Source organism: Procambarus clarkii, chromosome 42 (assembly GCF_040958095.1).
Source record: "Procambarus clarkii isolate CNS0578487 chromosome 42, FALCON_Pclarkii_2.0, whole genome shotgun sequence".
Classification (NCBI taxonomy): Eukaryota; Metazoa; Arthropoda; class Malacostraca; order Decapoda; family Cambaridae; genus Procambarus; species Procambarus clarkii.
In genome coordinates this window covers 20,737,853-20,763,406 of record NC_091191.1, presented here as the reverse complement: position 1 = coordinate 20,763,406, position 25,554 = coordinate 20,737,853, and the positions used below count along the sequence as shown (strand labels likewise).

General features: G+C 41.1%; 1 protein-coding gene and 1 long non-coding RNA gene across 3 annotated transcripts in view; one reads left to right on the top strand and one right to left on the bottom strand.

The window, feature by feature from the left end:
• LOC138373613 (uncharacterized) overlaps window positions 1-25,554 on the top strand; it is a 306,568-nt gene that overhangs the window by 191,804 nt on the left and 89,210 nt on the right. The window lies entirely within an intron of this gene.
• Window positions 15,977-21,538, bottom strand: LOC138373612 (uncharacterized). 2 transcript variants are annotated; one of them, XM_069339936.1, is made up of 5 exons: window positions 21,380-21,538; window positions 16,965-17,054; window positions 16,742-16,859; window positions 16,296-16,439; window positions 15,977-16,203 (listed from the first exon to the last, which is right to left on the bottom strand). In XM_069339936.1, exons 2-5 carry the CDS (start codon window positions 17,052-17,054, stop codon window positions 16,076-16,078), a joined length of 480 nt encoding a protein of 159 aa, XP_069196037.1. In that variant the 5' UTR covers window positions 21,380-21,538; the 3' UTR covers window positions 15,977-16,075. The 2 variants fall into 2 exon arrangements, with proteins under 2 accessions (XP_069196037.1, XP_069196036.1); XM_069339935.1 differs by lacking the exon at window positions 21,380-21,538 and adding an exon at window positions 17,415-17,496.

Sequence of the window (25,554 nt, the reverse complement as noted above, 5' to 3'; positions counted from 1 at the left end):
GCCATGTTATGGAATGTGGAACAGGAGAACATAGACCCCCACACAACCTATACATTATGTGAGAAATCTTTAAAGAATTCTGATAAAGAAAGAGATCTAGGGGTGGTTCTAGATAGAAAACTATCACCTGAGGACCACATAAAGAATATTGTGCGAGGAGCCTATGCTACGCTTTCTAACTTTAGAATTGCGTTTAAATACATGGATGGTGATATACTAAAGAAATTGTTCATGACTTTTGTTACGCCAAAGCTAGAATATGCAGCTGTTGTGTGGTGCCCAACAACAGAAGTTGGCCCATATCTTAAGAAGCACATCAACAAACTGGAAAAGGTGCAAAGACATGCTACTAAGTGGCTCCCAGAACTGAAGGGCAAGAGCTACGAGGAGACGTTAGAGGCATTAAATATGCCAAAACTAAAAGACAGAAGAGGTGATATGATCACTACATACAAAATAGTAACAGGAATTGATAAAATCGACAGGGAAGATTTCCTGAGACCTGGAACTTCAAGAACAGGAGGTCATAGATTGAAACTAGCTTAACACAGATGCTAAAGAAATATAAGAAAATTCACTTTCGCAAATAGAGTGGTAGACGGTTGGAACAAGTTAGGTGAGAAGGTGGTGGAGGCCAAGACTGTCAGTAGTTTCAAAGCGTTATATGACAAAGAGTGCTGGGAAGACGGTCTCATCCTTTAACTACACTTAGGTAATTACACACACACACACACACATACATATTATATTATATATATATATATATATATATATATATATATATATATATATATATATATATATATATATATATATATATGTCGTACCTAGTCGCCAGAACGCACTTTTCAGCCTACTATGCAAGGCCCGAGTTGCCTAATAAGCCAAGTTTTCATGAATTAATATATTTTCTCTATTTTTTTTCTTATGAAATGATAAAGCTATCCATTTCATTATGTATGAGGTCAATTCTTTTTTTATTGGAGTTAAAATTAATAGAGATATATGACGGAACCTAACCTATCTTTATAGGTTAGGTTAGGTAGCTGAAAATGTTAGGTTAGGTAGTCGAAAAAACATTAATTCAAGAAAACTTGGCTTATTAGGCAAATCGGGCCTTGCATAGTAGGCTGAGATGTGCGTTCTGGCTACTAGGTACGACACATTATATATATATTTATATATATATATATATATATATATATATATATATATGTATATATATATATATATATATATATATATATATATATACATATATATATATATATATATATATATATATATATATATATCGGACAATTAGTAAAAAAAAAAAAAAAAAAAAATTAAATTATTTTACCTTGTACCTAGATCCACCAGGCCTGTTTGGTGCCTGTTTCAGTACTTCAGACATCTGGAAGGTCACATCCTCCTCCTCAACTTGTGGATGTGCGTTGATAGATGATTCTGTAAAATTAAGTTATTTATATAATAATAAATTCAGTATAACAATAATATTCTGTAAAATTAAAAGTAATTTATACATCAATCAGATAAAACTCTCCAGAGATGGTGATACACAACATATAAAGGACAAGCTTCAGAACAAAATATGCATCTAGGAATAAGGTTTTGTACATGTAGGTAGCACATGAGAAAATAAGTGGAAGGTGATCAAGTTTATATTAACATGTTAATGACTTTGTTAAGGCTTTGCAAGAATGAAAAAATATTAATAATATAATATCACTTACCAATTAATTGTACATCATTTATAAGTCAATTATTTGCATTATTATTATTCAATACTAATGATATAAAAATGCATTTTGTAATCTACTATTTATGCAAGTATTAAGCACAGGATCATGAAATAAACTGCAAAATACTGTAATGGATAAACCAATTAATTTTACTTTAATTTTAAACTTTATATTATTTTAATTTTAAACTTTATATATATATATATATATATATATATATATATATATATATATATATATATATATATATATATATATATATATATATATATTAGTTGATTTTATACCCGCATTAGGTCAGGTGATAATACAATGAAGGTGAAAACATGGGGGGATACATAAGGGATAAACATAGGGGCTGCAGAAGGCTTATTGGCCCATACGAGGCATCTCCTATCTAAACACAAAGATTAATCCAGTGTAATTGGCCTGTTATGTTGTAACATAACATATATATATATATATATATATATATATATATATATATATATATATATATATATATATATATATATATATATATATGTCGTACCTAATAGCCAGAACGCACTTCTCAGCCTACTATTCAAGGCCCGATTTGCCTAATAAGCCAAGTTTTCATGAATTAATGTTTTTTCGTCTACCTAACCTACCTAACCTAACCTAACCTAGCTTTTTTTGGCTACCTAACCTAACCTTACCTATAAATATAGGTTAGGTTAGGTTAGGTTAGGTAGGGTTGGTTAGGTTCGGTCATATATCTACGTTAATTTTAACTCCAATAAAAAAAAATTGACCTCATACATAGAGAAAAGGGTTGCTTTATCATTTCATAAGAAAAAAATTATAGTAAATATATTAATTCAGGAAAACTTGGCTTATTAGGCAAATCGGGCCTTGAATAGTAGGCTGAGAAGTGAGTTCTGGCTACTAGGTACGACATATATATATATATATATATATATATATATATGTATGCCATATACATATATATGCTATGTTGTATGCTACAACTTGGCTGATAATAAAGCCATTCACAACTGCAGGCCTAATAAAAAAAGGAGGTGGCATAGCAATATCTTACAAAGATACCTTCATCTGCAATAGTCTCATTAGTAATAGAGACGACTATTGTGAATATACCTTTGCCAAGTTCTCCAGTAAATCCCTTAAATCCTCCTTGACTATAAGTGCCATCTATAGATTTCCCAATACCGACATAGCTTCATTCTCAGATAACGTAAGGAATCTTATCATAAATAACAATCTCAACAAAAATCAAACCAACTTAGTGGTTTGTAATGGTGAACAAAACATGCAGATACTTATATATAACCTGTGAATAGAGTGTAATAACACCAAAACTATTTGTTTATTGTTTTATGACCATAATAATTGAATCACTAATATGATTCACTAATATATAATCCTAATAATAATCACTAATATATAATCCATTGAGCATGCTGCATCTCTTTCAGTCTCTTTGCAATTTGAACAAGAGGGTTTTTAATTGATCGAACCATATTCTTAAAGTAAAGTAAATGAGATGTATTCCATATTTTGCAAAATATACGATGAAGGCACACAAACATTCATACCAAAACTGAAGGGCAGGATTTATGAGGAGACATTAGAGGCATTAAATATTCCAAACTAGAAGACAGAAGGAAAAGAGGAGATATGATCACTACGTACAAAACAGTAACAGGAATTGATAAACTTGATAGGGAAGATTTCCCGAGACCTGGAATTTCAAGAACAAGAGGTTATAGATTTAAACGAACTAAACAAAGATGCCGAAGAAATGTAAGACAATTCACTTTTGCAAACAGAATGGTAAACGGTTGGAACATGTTAGGTGAGAAGGTGGTGGAGGCCAAATCCGTCAAAAGTTTCAAAGCATTATATGACAAAGAGTGCTGGGAAAATGGGACACCATGAGTGTAGCTCTCCATCCATCTGATTGATAACCCAAATGAATTTTTCATGGATATGATACCAACATCAAATCATAAATCAGATGTGATCCTATCCCCACTGGATTTTGAAGAAGCCATAGACAGTATGCCTATGCACTCTGCACCAGGCCCTGACTCTTGGAACTCTATATTCATCAAGAACTGTAAAAAACGTTATCGCAGGCCCTTCACATTCTTTGGAGACAAAGCCAAGATACTGGCATTGTCCCTGACATACTAAAAACAGCAGAGATAGCACCGCCCCATAAAGGAGGAAATAAGGCAGAGGCAAAAAACTACAGACCGATAGCACTAACATCGCACATCATAAAAATCTTTGAGAGAATGCTAAGAAGTAAGATCACAAAATACATGGAATCACAGCATCTCCATAACCCCAGACAACATGGTTTCAGAACAGGGCGCTCTTGCCTATCACAGTTGCTGGACCACTCTGACATGGCACTAGATGCCATGGAAGACAAACAAAATGCTTTGACAAAAAAAAGCCTTTGACAAATGTGACCATTGTGTTATTGCACATAAAATGCGTTCAAAAGGAATTACCGGAAAAATAGGCAGATGGATATACAACTTCCTGACTAATAGAACCCAATGTGTAGTAGTCAACAAAATAAAATCTGGACCATCAACCGTAAAGAGCTCAGTCCCCAAGCGTACTGTGCTTGCTCCAATACTTTTTCTCATCCTCATATCGGACATAGACAAGGACACAACCTATAGTACTTGATCATCCTTTGCAGATGACACTAGAATCTTCACGAGAGTAGGCAACATAGAGGACACGGCAAACCTCCAATCAGATGTAAATCAGGTCTTTCTATGGGCTACAGAAAATAACATGGTGATTAACGAACATAAGTTTCAGCTCATGCGCTACGGAAAAAATAAAAAATATAAAAACGGAAACCACTTACAAAACTCAGTCAAATCATAACATTGAACGGAAAAGCAACGTAAAGGATTTGGGTGTACTGATGTCAGAAGGCCTTACATTTAAAGAACAATAAAGTAGCCGTCACAACTGCAAGAAAAATGACAGGATAGATAACAAGAACTTTTCACACTAGAGATGCTATACCGATGATGATAGTTTTCAAGACGCTAGTGCTCTCTAGAGTGGAATACTGCTGCATAATGAAAGCCCCTTTCAAAGCTGGAGAAATTACTGACCTATACTTATGCATTTATCTTCGGTTTAACACAACAGGCACCAGACACACGCTAGGCATCATACACACTAGGATAAAACAAACATTAGGCCAGAAGTCAGAAAAGAATTCAAAGAATTTTACTGGAAAGGCTTGCTGTTAGGAAAGGAAGTAATTGAGATGAATTAATGCACAGTATGTCAATTTTGTGAAATATATGATAAAGGAACAAAAACATTTATACCAAAACAAAGATGCAGAACTAGGAAACAGGATTTGTTCAACTGAAATTTCAAGACGGACAGAGACCAAAAGACACAAAAATGGAATCAATATACGAAGAGGCCAAACCCCCAAACATACCAGTAATACAAAGAGAAACAACTACACGGCAGTGAGGAGAGAGGCAGAAAGAAATTTTGAAAAAAAGGAACAAACAAATGTAAAGTAGAACAAATCATATTCTATAAATACAGCAACAACCAATTGCAGGTAAAGGATAATATTCAGAGCTTTTAAATGCATGGATGGCGAAATACTCAAGAAATTGTTCACGACTTTTGTTACACCAAAGTTGGAATATGCAGCGGTTGTATGGTGCCCATATCTTAAGAAGCACATAAACAAACTGGAAAAGGTGCAAAGACATGCTACTAAGTGGCTCCCAGAACTGAAGGACAAGAACTATGAGGAGAGGTTAGAGGCATTAAATATACCAAATATACTACACAAATATATATACTACACATGCACAATAAACTACCCTACACAGGCTGAGTATGGTGTGTACAATAAATTATTAGCTAAAAGATAAGACTGAGTTTGTATAAATGGGGGTTAAGTCAGAGTGGGAAAATGTAAGTGGAGTGCCTAAAAACCCTGTCCTGGGACCTCTGTAATTCATAATATATACAAATAATTTAGACTCAGGTTTGATCAGCAATATTTGAAAATTTCCAGACGATACAAAAGGGATTTTTTTCTGGATTCAGGATTATTTTTTTATGGCTGAAAACAGGTTTTCAGCAATAAAAGAAATACAGTATTGCTGGAACAACCGTCGACATCTTCAAGAGAAAACCTGAACATCTTCAAGAAGTGAAGATGACCTTGAGAAGAAGTATAGGTTGGGAGAAGTATAGGTTAGGAATTGTCTCCAAAGAATTCTCAAAGAATTACTCGTTATTGCTATCCAAGATAATTAGACGAGCCAAAGCTAAATACTACGAAGATAAATTTACCCAAATAAAGAGTACCTTACCTAAAAATATGTATGTACCTTACGTAAATAAACATTTGATTTTGAAGTGCCGGACAAACAAGGCTGTGGTGGATATGTGGGCCTGAGGGGCCTGTCCAAGCAACAGCCTGTTGGACCAAGCTCTCACATGTCAAGCCTGGCCTTGGAAGGGCTTGGTGAGTAGAACAACTACCAGAACCCTATAATGCATGTATCAAGGTGTCCAGGCAGTGAGCACCACATAATGCAGTGCAGTCCTGTAAGAATAAGCACAGTAAGTATGGGCATGGAGGGGGTGCAGCAGTGGCTTGTGAAGGGCTGGAGAGTAAATGGACATGCCCAGGGGTAAAAAGCATTAGGGTAACAGAACATAGCCCATAAAAATAGTAATGACAATGAATGAATAATTATATGAATGCAATAATACTTCATATCTCAATAGGAATACTGTAGAGGGAACCACATTCAAAGTGCCCGCCAAGGAGACATTTTACAGTATAGGCAGGGCTGTGCCCTGATTAGTGGACGACGACGGCGCACGGCCTACCCGCGCGGCAGCCCGCGCAGGCCGAGTGGGCCAGATTTGAACTGCATGTGACCCAACGCGGACGACGCCTGCCCACGCCTGCCCGGCACCACTGGCACTTAGGATATGTGCCCATAGGACCCCTAAGAGGCATTGATTCCCTCTGTCCTACCCTTCCTGAGGAGCCTAGACTTGCTCCACCTACCCTACCAGCCCTTCCTCTCCCTACGACGACAGTTCCAGGTGAATTACTGTACTATTGTTGTAACACGTGGGTCACCTCTACATTGGGGCAGTGAGTAAACGTTCCCACGCGGTGATCAAGAGGACCTCGCCAAGATATCTGCATCATCGTTCTGCCGACTTCAGTCAAGACGTCTTAGATAGTGTTCAACGGTTCCAGTCTCGAATTACTGGCTTTGGTTGCACCATAGATGTTCTTCGGTTTGTTGTTCAATAGCGGTGCCCAAGATATTTCAACCCCTGTTTTTTTTGTGCATATGTTTTATTCCACATCTCGTGCAATCCCCCAAGATTCTCCATAAGTTCCAGTTATCAGTGTTTTATACGGATTATTTCTCCGGATTTGTTGCATTTTATTGTCTTGTCCCCCAAGCACCGATTCCCGCGGCCCCCAAGTTCTTTGAAGAAGGGGAGACGAGTACCACCATTCACACGGAATACGGGCCACCGTTCATGAGCATACCCGACCTGTATTGTTTACGAATCCGCTCGCGGAGGATTTCAGGCTGTCGTTCCCGAGCGCATCCGTCTCCAGCGTGTTTACTACAGCGACGCTGGTCCCAGCTCTGCAGGGGATCCCACGATCGTCGTCGCCCCTAAATCAACACAACAACAACAGCTCTGCAGGGTGCTTGCTACAGGTCTGTTATTTTCTCATCTCTACTGTTAACTAGACGTAACCTGTTCTAGGCTTTCTACAGAAGTAACGGCTCAAGGGGAAGAGATACATTAAGTGAGCCAGTGAGTTTGTGTTCATACCAGATTTAAGGTGGATGGTGATCCGCCCTGCACACAGTTCCACACGTTCACCTGCAAAAAGTGTTTTTGAGAACCCTCAGCCCAGTGCTTATGAAAATCAGGCACATTGCTTGTTAAAGTTCCTCAAAGTGCCTGCCATGTCAGATTTTCCAGTTTTGCAAGTGCAGTAAGTGCCCAGTTTTTTGTCTAAGCCTCAAGGGATTTAGGTACCAATTAAGTGTGCAGTGTTTTATGTTGCTTGAAACCCACCTGGCCCCATCATTTACATTATTGACTGTGCAGTGCTTATTTTTCCTTGTGGAACATTTATCCCTATCTCTGAACATTGGAACCTTAAGTGTGGCCATTGGTGTCTTGTGTTTTTTTTTTTTTTTTTTTGTTGTATACATGTGAGGTGCCTGGCCCCAGATCTAAGGCTTATTACCAGGTGTGGCACGATATATCAGAGCTTTAACTTTCGACACCAGCACAATGGCTCTAATCAAGATAAACTCTGCTTCGGCTGCTGAGCTGCAGTTGCTACCGGGTGTAGGAGATAAATTGGCCGCTCGCATTATCAAGTTTCGGCATCGCCACGTGATCACGGAGGACAACATTTATGATATCAACCGCCTTCGGGCCAAACCCGAGTTGATGGCTGCTATATCGTTTGAGGTGGACCCGTCCCAACAGGGCCCCGGGCCCTTAGGTCAGGGGGCAGGAAGTCGTTCATCGTCCTCGTCCAGCAAAACGGGAACCCGCCACTCCTCTAGGGGTGCCGCCAGCAGCAGCCAACGTGGACGTCGACCTCAGTCACCAGCTTACTCCAGGGCTAGTGGCCAGCAAGGTACTCGGCAGGGGAGCCCCTCCCGCCATCGATCGGCTCGATCAAGGAGACGGACAGCTCGACACTCGTCACACAGCTCTCTGACTTCCGATTCGGATGCCTCTCTATCCCGCAGCAGGCGGACAGGTTATCGCCAACAGAAAGAGACCTTCCGCACACCACCTCGGGCGTTGGACTATGACGGGAAGTCAGATTGGGCCACCTTCTACCGCCGTTTCACGTCTTATGCCTCGGAAAAGGACTGGAGCGGACCTACGTTATTGACACAGTTAGGGTGGTGCCTCAAGGGTAAGGCAAGTGATTTTTACAATTACTTACTGGACAGAGAACCGTCGATCGATTATAATCGCATGATGCATAAGATGATCAAGCGATTTGGCGATAGGGAAGTTCTGGATGTAGCCATGATGAAGTTTAACCAGGCTCAGCAGGAACCAGAAGAGGATATCGCTGATTGGGCAGATAGGGCCCATCACTTGGCTCATCGGGCCTACAAACATGTGCCACGATGGGAAGTGGAACAAATCGCAGTAATGAGATTTGGCCAGGGATTACAGGATAAGAGTCTGGCAGGATACATTTCCAATGCGAGGAACTCCTCCATGGAGGAGGCTATCGATCGGGCCCAAACCTTCCAGCACAATGCCATAGCGATCCACGGTTCCTCAGGTTCCAAAGGATACGACTCCCATCACCGAGTGCCCCAAGGTCCAGCAGTGCGAGTGAATGCAGTGGGAAGGTACTCCCAGTATGAGCGGCCACCCAGGAGTAATGACGCTTCTCGGCGCTCGACACTCGCCCTTCCCAGCTCCCCAGGCACGTCACCGGCTACCAGCTCTTCAGGTTTTGGAATCAACACTTGCCGACCATCGAGTGCGGGCTCGCATCCTTTATCTTCCAGGGGCGTGGAGGCGAAGTTGGACACCTTGGTAGCAGGTATCTCAGAGACCAACGGGAGATTGGACCAGGTGTGTGAGAGTTTGAGGCACCTTACAGTTGCTCTTATGTCACCACAGCATCGCCGTAGCCCATCCCCTAGGCGACCTGTTCAGTGCTACAGGTGTGGGAAAGAGGGTCATTTTGCTCGGGACTGTGAGGAATCCGAAAGGGATGAGGAAGCAGTCCGCCAGCACGGGGACACCTCGGGCAACAGGCCACATGTTTCATTCAAGGACCAGAATTCGTCTTTAAACGCTGCCGGGTCGGCTCATTCGGTCTAAATCCGACCCAGTGCATAACAGGCCAAGGAGGGGCATCGGAGCAAGATGCTGACCAGATATTGTCTAGAGGTGTGGAAGACATCTCGGCTCACACTGACAGGGGGGACATGGACATTAGCACATCAGACACATACAACCAGCAGAGTTTGGTTATGCTAAGTGAGAACTCGTCAAGTGAGGCTCCTTCAGGAATCCAATGCAGGACAAAAGTGGCAATTCGGGACCATGCCACTACTGAACAAACAGGTCTGGATCAGGAAGCAAAGCAAATTTCTCACAGGAAGTGGGGCCCGTTAAGACACAATGTGGAAAGGAGGGCTCAGAAGAAAATAAAGAATGAACTAGCATTTGGTCAGTTCTTGGAAGGCATAGATCCAATTGCTTTCCCTTGGGATCCTGGGGGTGAGATGTGGGAAGAGGGTTGCTCTGTCAAAGGACTCACATTCAAGGAGCAGCGCTTCGGTGCGAGGAATATTGTTAGGACAGAGTAAATTCCTAAGAGTGAAGCTGAAAAGAAAAAAAAAAGAAAAAAGGAAAGGGAATAGTGTAGTGTATGCAATGTTGAAACAGTTCGTGTATAGTGCAAAGATAATACGGGTAATAATCGTAATGTTCGTGTACAGTGCAAAGATAATACGGGTAATAATTGTAATAGGACCCATTCATGAAACCAGACTTTTTTACAAAAAAGACATGTTGTATATAGTGAAACGTTTTCCCTCCAACATACCCATTGTTCTATAGGGACGGGAGGAGTGTAGAGGGAACCACATTCAAAGTGCCCGCCAAGGAGACATTTTACAGTATAGGCAGGGCTGTGCCCTGATTAGTGGACGACGACGGCGCACGGCCTACCCGCGCGGCAGCCCGCGCAGGCCGAGTGGGCCAGATTTGAACTGCATGTGACCCAACGCGGACGACGCCTGCCCGGCACCACTGGCACTTAGGATATGTGCCCATAGGACCCCTAAGAGGCATTGATTCCCTCTGTCCTACCCTTCCTGAGGAGCCTAGACTTGCTCCACCTACCCTACCAGCCCTTCCTCTCCCTACGACGACAGTTCCAGGTGAATTACTGTACTATTGTTGTAACACGTGGGTCACCTCTACAATACTAAGCAGGATGCAAGACAAGGTACTGGTGGTGATAGTGGTTGGTACAAGTCCTCACATCCCCACAGACACCAGTAACAGCCCTCACCTCCCAACACAGTACCCTTGTAGCGAGTTAATCTTATACTCGCTTCATTATCTTATAGCATAACTAATTAACACTAATTACAGAAGCTACACAGGTGATACTTTGGTGTGAGTTGAGCGCACTGAGCGTCGGTATCGCTACACCCTTGTTCCTTAACAACCCTTTGGACCTTTATTACAGAAAAATAGAATCAATTAATTTAATAAAATATAAAATATAAGTGCTTACTTACGATAATACTATCGGTGGAACACAAAATCTTCTTCTTCTTGATAGTAGGTGCAGTTTGCATGAAGGGTTAGTCCTCGCCATGACTGAACTGACGACAAAATGGCCGATGTGTTGATATGGCGTCAGGTGACGCTGTGACGTCACAGGTGAGGGACGCTTTGCGCATTACTCCCTCGTACTTAAAAAGTACTACAGGTACTTTTTGGTTTTATTTTTGAATATGGCAGAAGTTGGACAGCTTTTCAAATCATTATAAGGGAGTGAGTTCCATAGACTAGGTCCCTTTATTTACATAGAGTGTTTACATAGATTAAGTTTGACTCTGGGGATATCAAAGAGATATTTATGTCTGGTGGGGACGTGGCCATGTGTTCTATTACATCTGTCCAGGAAGAGTTTCAGAACAGGGTTTGCAGTTAGAAAAAGGGCTTTATAAACGTAATTTACACAGGAGAATGTATGGAGTGAATTTGTTTAGCATGTTTAAGGATTTGAACAAGGGAGCTGTGTGTTGTCTGAAGGTAGAGTTATTTATTGTCCTGATAGCAGATTTTTACTGGATGATGATGGGCTTGAGGTAGTTTGCAGAGGTTGAACCCCAAGCACAAACGCCATAAGAATGATAGGGATAGATAAGTGCATAATAGAGTGAGAGGAGAGCAGAGTAGGGTACATAATATCTGATCTTAAACAGTATACCAACTGTTTTAGAAACCTTTTTAGTTATGTGTTGTATATGGGTGCGGAAGTTGAGTCTCTTGTCTAAGTATAGGCTAAGAAACTTTCCATCATTTTTATTGCTAATGTTTACATTATCTATCTGAAGCTGAATTGCATTTGTTGATTTGTTTCCAAATAAGATATAGTAGGTCTTTTCTATGTTTTGTGTGAGGTTTGTTGGTTGACATCCACAAGTAGACTTTTTTTAATTAATTGTTTACAACATTATTTAACAGGAGTGGGTTGGGGTCAGAGTAGATGAGTAGTATCATCAGCCAACAATATAGGTTTAAGTATGTTAGAGACATTAGGGAGATCATTGATGTATATAAGAAACAGGAGGGTCAGTATAAGTCGTCACATCAACAATAGGTTCGAGATCGATCACAAGTACAGTTTCTAAATTAAGCAACTGACATATGTGGAGAGCTAGTGTCACAATTGATATGTTTGTCCTGCACACCGCCCCTCATCCAGTGGGCAGCGGTGGATAGGTTACAATCACTTAGTTACTACTTACAGTTAGCAAACTGGGGATATTTGGCTAAAATTTCTGGTACCAGATCATTTTGAATGAAATATTGACACATCGTTGGTACATTGGTTATAGAATTGTCTCTGAATTCACTATCACATAGTGACGGAGGGGTGTGCAAATAATTTTGTTGACAGTTAACATTTGGTCAGGTCTACATCGGCAGATAATGAGAATTCCCAGAAATACTTGTAACCGAGTCTAAGCCGAGCAGTAGTAACATCTAGAAGTCTGCTGATTTTATTGGATGAACCATAGATGTGTGGCTCCTTTTGCATAATAGTATTGAACGAAAGTTAATCTCCCCAAACACTTTCGCGTTTTGGGCAAGTTACCCCTCCACTCTCTCCATTTTTGTTTGGACATTCCCTGGCAGTGCGCGGAAATACTGAAAAGTGTATACTCTTTTCAACTTTGTCACCTTAATTCTCGTCCTATGTCTTTCATTTTGGTATCAATGCGTTCGCAATAGAATTCCCAACAGAACTATGTGCATATAATGTCAAAGACAGCAGCGCGCTCCACCCGCCGACAAGATGAATGTAGGCCAAGGGTACCAGAAAAAGAAAGCTGAGCCACCCTCAGGCAACTCTCATTACATTAGAGAGCGTGATAATACTGAAAAGTGTATACCCTTTTCAACTTTGTTACCTCAATTCTCATCCTAGTTTTTTCAATTTGGCATCAATGTGTTCGCAATAGAATTCTCTACAGGACTAAAGGCATATAAACTCCAAAAGCCCGGCTTACCATCCGCAACAAACAGAGTAAGCGAGAGTGTGTTACCAGGGAGCGCACAAGAGCGATAAAATGTATACACTCTTTTCATTTTGGTCACCCCAATTGTCATCCTAGGTCTTTCATTTTGGTATCAATGTGTTAGCAATAGAATTATCTACAGGTTTAAATGCATATAAACTCCAAAAGCAAGGTGTACCATCCGCACAAAACAGAGAAAGTGAGAGAAAGTAACCCGGGAGCACTCTAGTGCAATGTAATGTGAACACTCTTTTCACTTTGGTTACCTCAATTCTCGTCATATGTCTTTCATTTTGGTATCAATGTGTTCGCAATTGTATCTGCTGGCATTTTACCCTTTGCTTGGATCTGAAGGGTTTTAGGCTCACCACGATGCAATCTGATAGTACCACAGGTGTATATACCTATCTTCAAGCAGCAATTCACTCATTCAAACCGACTTATAATAGTTATCCATATATAAATGGTAATCTTTGTTCTACCTGTTAACCTGTCATATGAAGAAAGATTGTCAAAGCTTATATTACATTCTCTAGAAAAGCAAAGAATTAGGAGTGACATATGGTAGAGGTGCACAATGGGATGAATGGACATAACAAAGGGGACATTAATGGGGTATTAAAAGTAGCAACACAAGACAGAACTCGAAACAAAGTGTAAAAATTGGAAAAATTTAGATTTAGGAAAGAACTGCATGAGTAAATACACTGGGTTTGTACCTTAAGGTTCATGTATGCAATATTACAGAGTTCCAGTTAACTCCCATGCATGCAATTAATTTATGTTATGTTTATGTTTTTTATGTTAAAATGTTTTTGTTGATTTGTTTGTATATTTTCATAAGTAAAGCATGCTTACCGTCTTATTCCAAGTTTTATGATAACTTTACAAGGTTTAAAACATAAAGTTCAATATATATTCTGGTTTTCACACAGGAATTATACGTTAATATAACATCATAATAACGTAATGATGTCGTGTAAATAACGTTATACTGACGTCATATAAATGTTATATTTATGTTATAAGAACGTAAATTGGATAGCTTTACAGAAAGTAAACAAAAAAAACTAAATGTTGACTGAAAATTATTTATTCTTAAATATAAAGCATGAAAACATTATAATACCATAGCATTCACTATTATTTTTAAATTTTTACATAAATCTTAAAAAACTGTGTCTCAAGAATATATGTTTTTAGTTATATCCTTTGGTTTTAAGAACATCAGATATACGTATTTATGTCAAAAGTTACAGTATTACCTTTGTGGAACCATTTAAAAACGTCCACAAACGTTCTGTGTTTGCTGGGTAGGCTATGACTGATGTGATAGATAATGGGATAATTTCTTAGTAATTATGAAACTGCTTATATAATTGGAAGCAAATTCAGCAATCTAACCTGCTCAGTTTGCAGTCTACTTGAACATGAAACTTATGCCTATCACCCATAGGGTACATATAGGTTATAGGCTACATAATAAATTAATTAAACTTTCAAAACTTACTCATATTCTGCATCATTTCTTTCAAACTCCCATCGTTCTTGTCTGGTGACTTTGGGTCGAATAAATTCCTTGACCTTGGAGTCCTAACGACTGAAGTACTTGGCGTGACCAGCTCATTGTCTTTAAGATTGCAAGATTTAGCTATTAAAATCTAACTACTGTACTGTATAATCAACAAATTTCATGAGCTTTTACTACTGCATACTAATATTATAAGTTATACTATATGTCTACATCACATTTAAACTACCCAACATCAGAAAGAGGGTGAGCCAACATCAGAGAGGGGGGGGGGGTTATCATGAGAGAGAGGAGGGCCAACATGAGAAGAGAAGAAAAAAGAAAAGAAAGAAATAAATAAAGAAAAAGAAAGAAAAGAAAGATAGAGAGACATACAGAGACAGACAGACACATACACACAGAATAAGAAGAGGTGACAGAACAAAATTAACAAAACAAATTTCAACATGAGAAAAGGGAGGTCAACATGAGAGAGAGAATGAGGGTCAACATGAGAGAGTGGGTCAACATGATATATATTTTAAATAATTACTTATTACCTTCATGAAGAAATACTGATGGCGTCAACGGTGTATTGTGAAGTGTAGTCTTCACTGGAGACTGCTTTTGTAGGACTGTTCTATTAGCTGAAAAGGAGTTATGTTTATTTCAAACACTTTTTAACCAAATAATATTTTTAAGACTTTAATATAGTTTGAACTAACATGAGAGAGGTGGGGGTCAACATGAAATACACATTTTAAAAATTAACTTATTACCTTCATGAGGAAATACTGATGGCGTTGAAGGTGTATTGTGAAGTGTAGTCTTCACTGGAGACGGCTTTTGTAGGACTGTTCTATTAGCTGAAAAGGAGTTATGCTTATTTCAAACACTTGTTAACCAAAATATATTTTTAAGACTTTAATATAGTTTGAACTAACATGAGAGAGGTGGGGGTCAATATGAGATACATATTTTAAAAATTAACTTAAGGTAAGGGACAAATTAACACGTAAGGTAAAGGTAAGATAAAGGACAAATTAACACGTAAGGGACAAACAAAAAGAAAAGTAATAACAAACCTGCTTGTTTCTAGTGACTAGATCAAAGGAAAACCAAAATTTCCCTGAACTGTGACAAGTGAAAAGCACCTGCTAGACAAAGTGGGAAAAGTTCACTAGACCCCATATGCACATAAAAGAATAATATACTTAATATTAAACAATTAGAAATAAACACATATTTCTATACAGAAATTCCAGATAAGCATAAAAATTACTCAAAGCTTCTAGTACTTCCAGAAGGAATTAAACAAAAAAAAAAAAAAAAAAAAGCAAGAACTAAGTTTAGAGCAGTTTTTAGTTTTTTTTAAACCAAAAGCATAAATAACCAAACAAAGGAAGCATGGTTAAATATCAATTTAGAACTTTTAATGTTATTTACTACTAATCCTTACATTCACTTAATATACCAGAATAATATGGTATTTGCGGAGGACTTATTTCTTTTGAAGGTGTATTCTCATATGAAGATGGCGAACACTTCTTCTTGGATTGAGACGAGTGATGATTGCCTGAAATTATTTAAATTGCTTAATGTATTGAATGGCATTTTTCAAGTTGCAAATTTTTTTTTAAATTACTGTAGTAGGTTATCAATGCTTACGTTTGTTATTCTCGGAATTCTCTTCTTCATATTTGAAGCATGGTTTCCTTTTTCGTTGTCGAGGATAGCCCATATCGTCTTCAGTTTCGACATTTGAAGTGTCTTCCGCAGCTAAGCATCTTCGTTTTGCAACGTCAAAATCATCTGTAATAATTGAATATAATTAGTAATATATCAGCGAGATATATATTTATCGTTACCTAGTAGAGTAGTGAACACTAAGAAATAACTTAAATCAGCTTCCTAAAGAGATGTTTAATAAAACGACGTACATGATTTGGAACTTATAACTGGGGCACAAAAGTCTTAAGTAGCTATGAGGAAACCCATCTTGTGATTAAAATATAATTATAATGCTGTTTTTGTCTGCAGTGTTAAAGTTATGGTGAATGAATGAATAGGTGTCTTGTATCTTAAATCTTAATAATTATAAATTTAATACCTACCAGTTGTTGATAGGATTGTTGATACGACATGCACTCGCCAATTTGTCGTGTCTGGCTTTTCGTGCTTTTGGGCACTAACTGTATGCCTGCTCTGTGGCCACCAGCACAATATTTTTTCCTGAAAAGTCGAAATAAACTGTTACATGCTAATTTTAGCACTAATTTGGAATATTTTTAAAGCAACTCAATATATGCAATTTTTTAGTTTCAAAGTAATGCTTACATCATCAGATTTTTCAATCCAGGTTGTGGAGATGATACCCACACTACGATCATTGAAGCCTACCACTGCATACCGCTTTTCAGATGTCATCTACAAAATTGAAAAATCTTATTGAGGGTTGTTCTCCCCAAAAAAAGAAATTAGCATAAAGTTGGTAATAGATTTACTTGATTGTGTCAATCATAGATTAGCCACATTTGTAAATGATTTTCGGTTGGTATAAACAGTAGCTGCCATGTATGGACTAAAAGGCTTAATACAGTTTTATCTCTTAATGTGCTCTCAAAATATTAATAATTTTCATGAAATACAGGGTAATGGGATTTTTAAACAGGTAAATATTGGTCAAAAGATAATAGCTTTAATAAAAAACAAAATTGTGAATCTCATTAACTTACAATATTAGTTCAAACTATTATTAAAGCATGGATACAGTATTTAAATACGTACTTGTCATAAGTCATGTAGTATTGACAGAAAAGTATTTGCGCTTTCTGTCTCGATCATCATACCTGTGCGGTTTAGTTTTCTTGCAGGAATCACCTTCATGGATGAATTCCTAGTAAGAACCTTAAATGCTCCAATTAATTTGGAGTTACAAGGTTTCTCAAAGAGAGGTATACTTCTCGAATATACCCTGCAAAGGAACATGCTGTCTCCATTTTCATCGGTGTCACTGACAGTGTCCAAAACTTGGCAGCAAGTTTCATTATTCAGCAAATAGGCATTGTTTGGTGCCTTGGTATATATTTTATGTTCTGTATTTGGTGTATAAATCCTTTGAGCATGCTGCATCTCTTTCAGCCTCTTTGCAATTTGAACAAGAGGGTTTTTACTTGATCGAACCATATTCTTAACCTGCTGCAGGTAATTTTCAAATGGAAATGCTGAACATCTGTCCAAACTACCAAACTCTTTGGCATCAGAGGATATGTGTGTTAGGCAGTGTACATTGTACACTAAAAAATCCTTACCATACAGCTCACGAGCCTTTAACACAAAGTACAGCAAAAGATCATGTGCATATTGGCTGTAATTTAACTGAATCAATTTAGGTGATACAAGAATAGAAATGGCTACACTCAGAGTCAGGAAATGGTCATACAATTCTTTGGGTAAGATTCCCTTCAGTACAATCTTACCGGTGTAGAGAAGGAGTTGCCTGTATTCAGTCGCTTTCCATCTATCAACCTCTGAAAGACTTCGAGGTTTACGTGCAAAGTGCATAGGCACAAATTGTGTTAGTTGAATTAGACGCTGACTAATTTCATCAACTTGGCGAGCACATAATTTTACGTTTTTATTTCGTATCCAGGCAAGAAGTAACCTTTTCATAACCCCAAGACATATCTGATGCATATAGTCTATGGGAAAAGTACTCACCATATTTATATTTAAGTCACAGAATGGTGATCTACCATGGTGATGTTGAGAATTAGATTGATTACGAAAATCTTCATCTGTTATGAGTTGTAAATTTTTCACTTGTTGATAAGTCATTCTTCCATTCCAAACACCCTCTTGGGTACATCTATCACACCCAAAGTAGCCAGAGTGGAGTTTGATTGCCTTCACCATTGCTTTTGCTGGGGCATCACATATGACTCCTTTTAGTTTTACTGGCAATGTTTTGTCATCATTTTTAAATCCATAGTGCATAATTTTTTTCAAATCCTGAATGAATTCATTTAAAAAATCTAAATCACTAGGTTTAGAGCTTCCGTATGTGAGGACTACTGGGAAAACTCTTATAGGTTTGACATTATTGATAGCACAAAGAACAGGCCATAAACTTTCATTTTTCCTTCTAAATATTGGCAAACCATCAATGTTGCAAATTAAAGATATTTCTGCCAAATCTCTTATTGTTGATTTAGGATACAGCCTTAAAGTTTTCAACATTTCCTCCTCTAACCCCAAGTAGATATACATCATGCCTGATTTAGTCTCAGTAGGTATATGTTTAACTGTATTCAGTAACGAACGAGCTGTTTTTGGCAAGTCAGCATGTCCCTGTTTTCTCAATTTTTTTAATAAATTATCAATGGCATTGTGTGTTATGCCATATTTATTAACCCATACTAACAATACATCTGATAATGATTTATCATCCTCATCACCACTGCTCTCTGACTCTGATGATATTGGGTCATGCTCATCAATCATGTCCCAAGTCCAATCTCTCTCTCTCTCTGACTTTACAGAGATGATGCATCTTCATTGGCTCCACAACCAATATTAGGTTCTGAATTAGATGACAAAGCAGCATGGTCATCGTCTATGCTGTTTGTTGTAACATTGGCCAAAGGATCCTGATTCAACAACTGAATCTCAACCTCATCACTATTTTCATTTTTGCCACGCTGGGACGCCTGTTCTTTTAGGCGTCGCTTTTTGGCCCGTGACATACGCTGCCATCTTGTGTGGTATTCTCTTCTTTTTTCTATAATGTGTGCATACATTCTGAAGGAGAAAGGCCAAGTGCTACATTACCAATTACTATTACAAGATTATTAGTAAAGTACTGTACTGCAAAAAGCAAATAAAATGGGGTAAACTAAACTTTGAAAACAAATAATAATTAAAACAGGTAAATTAGTAAAATAACAAAGGCTTAAGCAGACATGACTCAGCTTAAGCCATGTAAAGCAGACAGATAAGATGGCAATATATAAGGGGAAAAAATTAAAAAGCTAGGATATAAAACTAATTGAGATCAAAAGCATAAATTACTATAGGGGAAAAAATAACAAATGACTTCATTAAAAAATTATCCAATTGCCAACAGCAACTTGGTAGTACGAGTCTAAGTCTAAGAAACAAACAAAATTTAAATGCTGTTATCTGCAATGAAACAATACATACTATTGCACGTACCGAAACATTGATGAATGTAAAAAATAGAGGTGTGAAAAAAAGGAGGTGTTATACCAAAACAGATGCAGAACTAGGAAACAGGATTTCTTCAACAGAAATTTTGAAATTGTTCACAATTTTTGTTAGACCAAAGTTGGAGTATGCAGCAGTTGTATGGTGCCCGTATCTTAAGAAGCATATCAACAAACTGGAAACGGTGCAGAGACATGCCACTAACTGGCATTAACTAAATGCCAAAAAATATGCCAAATATACTACATAAATATACATACTACACATGCACAATAATTGTCCTGGGTCCAATGTCCTGGGACCTCTGATATTCATAATATATATATATATATATATATATATATATATATATATATATATATATATATATATATATATATATATATATAGGGCCATGAACACACCTCCAGCTAGGGCCACCAACACACCTCCAGGGCCACCAACACACCTCCAGGGCCATCAACACGCCTCCAGGACCATCAACACAACACCACCATCAACACACCTCCAGCCAGGGCCACCAACACACCTCCAGGGCCACCAACACACCTCCAGGGCCATCAACACGCCTCCAGGGCCATCAACACAACACCACCATCAACACACCTCCAGCCAGGGCCACCAACACACCTCCAGGGCCACCAACACACCTCCAGGGCCACCAACACACCTCCAGGGCCACCAACACACCTCCAGGGCCACCAACACGCCTCCAGGGCCATCAACACAACACCACCATCAACACACCTCCAGCCAGGGCCACCAACACACCTCCAGGGCCACCAACACACCTCCAGGGCCACCAACACGCCTCCAGGGCCATCAACACAACACCACCATCAACACACCTCCAGCCAGGGCCACCAACACACCTCCAGGGCCACCAACACACCTCCAGGGCCACCAACACACCTCCAGGGCCACCAACACGTCTCCAGGGCCACCAACACGTCTCCAGGGCCACCAACACGTCTCCAGGGCCATCAACACACCTCCAGGGCCACCAACACACCTCCAGGGCCACCAACACACCTCCAGGGCCATCAACACACCTCCAGGGCCACCAACACACCTCCAGGGCCATCAACACGCCTCCAGGGCCATCAACACAACACCACCATCAACACACCTCCAGCCAGGGCCACCAACACACCTCCAGGGCCACCAACACACCTCCAGGGCCACCAACACACCTCCAGGGCCACCAACACACCTCCAGGGCCACCAACACACCTCCAGGGCCACCAACACACCTCCAGGGCCACCAACACACCTCCAGGGCCACCAACACGTCTCCAGGGCCACCAACACGTCTCCAGGGCCATCAACACACCTCCAGGGCCACCAACACGCCTCCAGGGCCATCAACTCAACACCACCATCAACACACCTCTAGCCAGGGCCATCAACACAACACCACCATCAACACACCTCCAGCCAGGGCCATCAACACACCATCCAGCCTACCACCACAAGCTTATATATATACTACACATGTCTAAGAGCAAATAAAAGAAAACAGTTACCTTAACTATTGAAGATGCAGCAGGATTTTGTGGATAAGCCAACAGCAGTCCCTCTCGACACGGTTTTAAAATGGCGGCGACTACCACAACATGCAACGAGCCTAAAGAATGTCCAGCGCTAGCATTATCTAAACGCTATTATATATTATCAAGCAATACGGAAATCTAAAATAAAAAAATGATACAAATAATTGTATTAAATATTTATTTGCAATTACAATACCTCGGGAATATATTTTTGCGTTAGCAAAACATATTAAGTTTGTATTTAGTTTAACTCAAATTAGAAAATTCTTTACAAATTCATTCATGTTTTTATTCATGTTGTTCATGTTTTTATGTTAAAATGTTTTTGTTGATTTGTTTGTATATTTTCATAAGTAAAGCATGCTTACTGTCTTATTCCAAGTTTTATGATAACTTTACAAGGTTTAAAACATAAAGTTCAATATATATTCTGGTTTTCACACAGGAATTATACGTTAATATAACATCATAATAACGTAATGATGTCGTGTAAATAACGTTATACTGACGTCATATAAATGTTATATTTATGTTATAAGAACGTAAATTGGATAGCTTTACAGAAAGTAAACAAAAAAAACTAAATGTTGACTGAAAATTATTTATTCTTAAATATAAAGCATGAAAACATTATAATTCCATAGCATTTACTATTATTTTTAAATTTTTACATAAATCTTAAAAAATTGTGTCTCAAGAATATATGTTTTTAGTTATATCCTTTGGTTTTAAGAACATCAGATATACGTATTTATGTCAAAAGTTACAGTATTACCTTTGTGGGACCATTTAAAAACGTCCACAAACGTTCTGTGTTTGCTGGGTAGCAGCCCGGATTTCACGCAGGCGGGCACAGGCGTGGGTCGTTGGTCGTCTTCTTAGAGTTGAACTGCAGCCAGCGCATTTGTATATTATTTCGGAAATGTGAAGCCCATGGCCACCCTCCAGGTGTTGTGTCAATGACACACGCTGGCTGGTCCATGCCTGTGATGAGTGGACGTGGGCGCAGGGCGTTTCTGTGCACTTAGTGTCTAAGGAGTGGGAACCAGATGGTGAGGGCTTCCCCCCCATCTCTGCGGCTGCTGGTCTGGGCTGGGTTCTACGTTGTCGTCGTTCGTAGCGTCGTTTCCCCTGAGGGCTGGTGGCGCCCCTTGAGGGGGCTCTGGGGTGGTGTCGTGTCCTGCTGGGTCCGATGAGGCCTGGGAGCGACTGTCGTCGTCACTGCTGGCGCCAGAGTCTCTTGCTATATGACGAAAGACGAATCTCCGGTTCCTCTGCCTGTGAACGTTAATGTCGTCCCAGAAATCACCCAGAAATCAACGTCGTTGTCTGCATTGGTGTGTGGTGCAGTATTGTCGCTGGCGCCGACCCCCGAAACAGTCTCCTGAACTGTGGCTGGTCGGGAGTCGTCGCTGGGGTCGGCCCTGGTAGTGGATGTATTGGCATTGCCAGGGCCAGCCCTCAGGGGTGCATTGCAGGCACCAGCCCTTAAGGGCTTGTTGTGGGAGCCAGCCCCAGGGCTAGTGTCGCTGGAGCCGACCCCCGGGCTTGCGTCGCTGGTGCCGACCCCCAGTTCCATGTCGCCAGCCAACCCAGGTCTTGAGCTGGTTCTCAGGTGGAAAGCGCTGGAGCCGATCCCATGGGCTGACATGCTTACGTCGCTGAAGCCGAACCCAGAAGCAAAACTATAGAACGGCGTCCTGGATGGAGTCGTCCTCGATGTCAACATGCTGGTGTCGTCCTCGGTGTCGGCATCGTTGATAACAGGCGTCCCATCAGAGACCAGTTCCTCTGCTGGCCCCCGGGTTTGTCCTGCCACGGATGGTCCCAACAGAGGTCCCTCTCGAGGCCGCCTCGCCAAGGGCGACCTCTGGGCGGCCGGTAACGTCATGGGCCAGCCTCCCAGTGCTGGCCTCCTCATTGGTGCCACTCGGGTCGACCCCACCCGGAGCCAGCCTTCCGAGACTGACCCCAGGGTGGGGGAGTAAGGTCCTCCTCGAGGCCGCCTCGCCATGGCGACCTCGGTATCGTCGTTGCTAGTTTCGTCGTGGGTCAGCCTGACAGCGCTGACCTTGTCCTTATCTCGGGTGTCGACCCCACCCTGAGCCAGCCTCACAGGACTGACCCCAGGGTGGGGGAGTAAGGTCCTCCTCGAGGCCGCCTCGCCAAGGGCGACCTCGGTATCGTCGTTGCTGGTTTCATCGTGGGTCAGCCTCACAGCGCTGACACCTTTGTCATTATCTCGGGTGTCGACCACACCCAGAGCCAGCCTCACAGGACTGACTTCAGGGCGGGGGAGTATGGTCCTCCTCGAGGCCGCCTCGCCAAGGGCGACCTCGGTGTTGTCTGTAGAACGGGCCAGCCTCACAGCGCTGACCCCCACGTCCCTGCCTCTCGCGTCCACCCTACCCCGAGCCAGCCTCCCAAGACTGATCCCAGGGTGGGGGAGTGTGGTCCTCCTTGAGGCCGCCTCGCCAAGGGCGACCTCGTGGCCAGCGGTCGTCGTCATCCATGCGGTAGATTCGTCCAGGTCGATCACCAGACAGTCATTGTCACTGGAGTCGTCCCTTAAGTCGTCATCTTCCACCTTCACATCGCTGGGGTCAGGGCAGGCAGTCGTCTTCGGGTCGTGGTCCATCTTCAATACTGAGGCCGACTCACCAAGGTCGACCTCGGGTCCCGCCGTCGACGCTGGTGCATCATTCAGGCGGCCAGTGTGGTGTGGGTATTGTGGGTTTTGCCTATGGGCAGAGACCTGGGTTGTTGCCTGCAGGGTTTGGTCCTCCTCTACCCACAGTACTGGCAGCCTCGAGGGCCGTCGTGGATCCATCACAAGGGACAGAAGCACGAGGCCGTGGCTGGGACAGAGACAGACATTGATTGTGTTGCCCCATTAAACTCCGTAAAAACGGGCGTGTGGACGACAACACAATCAATGTGGACATAGGCTATGTTCGTCCTCCAGCACCTGGCTCAAGGCACAAGTGTGGAGGAAGACAGAGTCTATGGTCTCCCCTTCAGGCGACTGGCCCTGGACAGGCCAGCCCCTCAAGGTCGACGGCAATCACGGGGGACTTGCCGTCTCGCCAGTCACTATGTAAAGTGTAAGGAGCTCGCTCTTCCCTTTACCAGTGAGCGGGTCTGAGTGAACTCAGAATCCGCCACTAGATGGCTGCACGGTCAGTGATGTTGGGAGCGCGCTCGCTGATTGGTCCGGTCCTTTAACTCCCTCTAGCATGGAGGCGAGGGTCGTGCGGACACCGGCACAATCTATACAAGCATAAATTGAATTTTCCTCTGAGCTCCTTGAGCCTTGTACAAGGCAGAAGCTCAGAGAAAAACGCAACTTATTGCGTTCCCCACCAAAAGACTGGCCCTGGACAAGCCAGTCGGTGAGACAGCAAGCCTCACGGCTTGCTGTCTCACCGGTGGAGGCGGTTGGGCGACGCAGCGACCCAAGTCCCTCCCCCTGCAGGTAGTTTTAAGACTACCAGGATCGCAAAAATGTAGATTGTACTCTTCCTTTAATTCATTTCGGGCGTGCGGACAGATTTAATTTTTTATTGAAGAATGTTTTGCAGATTGTTTACAATAGCCTTGTGTCTTCACATGGGTGCATGGGTACATATTGTGAAAATTGCATAATGGTTTACATAAGTTTACATAGATTACAATATACATTTGAATACATGGGTTATTATGGGATCTTTATTTACATCGTGACAATTAGTTACATACTGTCTGCCATTAAAAAACTCAAAACAGATGTGATATATATAAATTCCTGAAATGAGAAAAAGGTACAGACATGTAAACTAATATTGGCGGGCGCCTGTGATGTGCTCTATATACATCATTCGTGACCACCGGATGGTGTCGCTCACGCACAGCCTTCTGAACAGCCTCTGGTATTTTCTAGAGGCCAGCCTGTTCATTGGCTTGTCATTCTTTGGGTCGTATGACCCGAGCGAACCTACTATGAAGGCATATACTGTGACCTGCCTGTAGGTCCGTCTCATTATCGCTGCTAGCTCGGCATACTTTTCTTCTTTTCCCAGTCTTGCTTCTGCAAAGGCGTCTGGTCCATTTTCGAAGGGGCAAGTGACGTCAATCTGCATCACCTCTCCGTTCTTCTCTAGAACAATGTC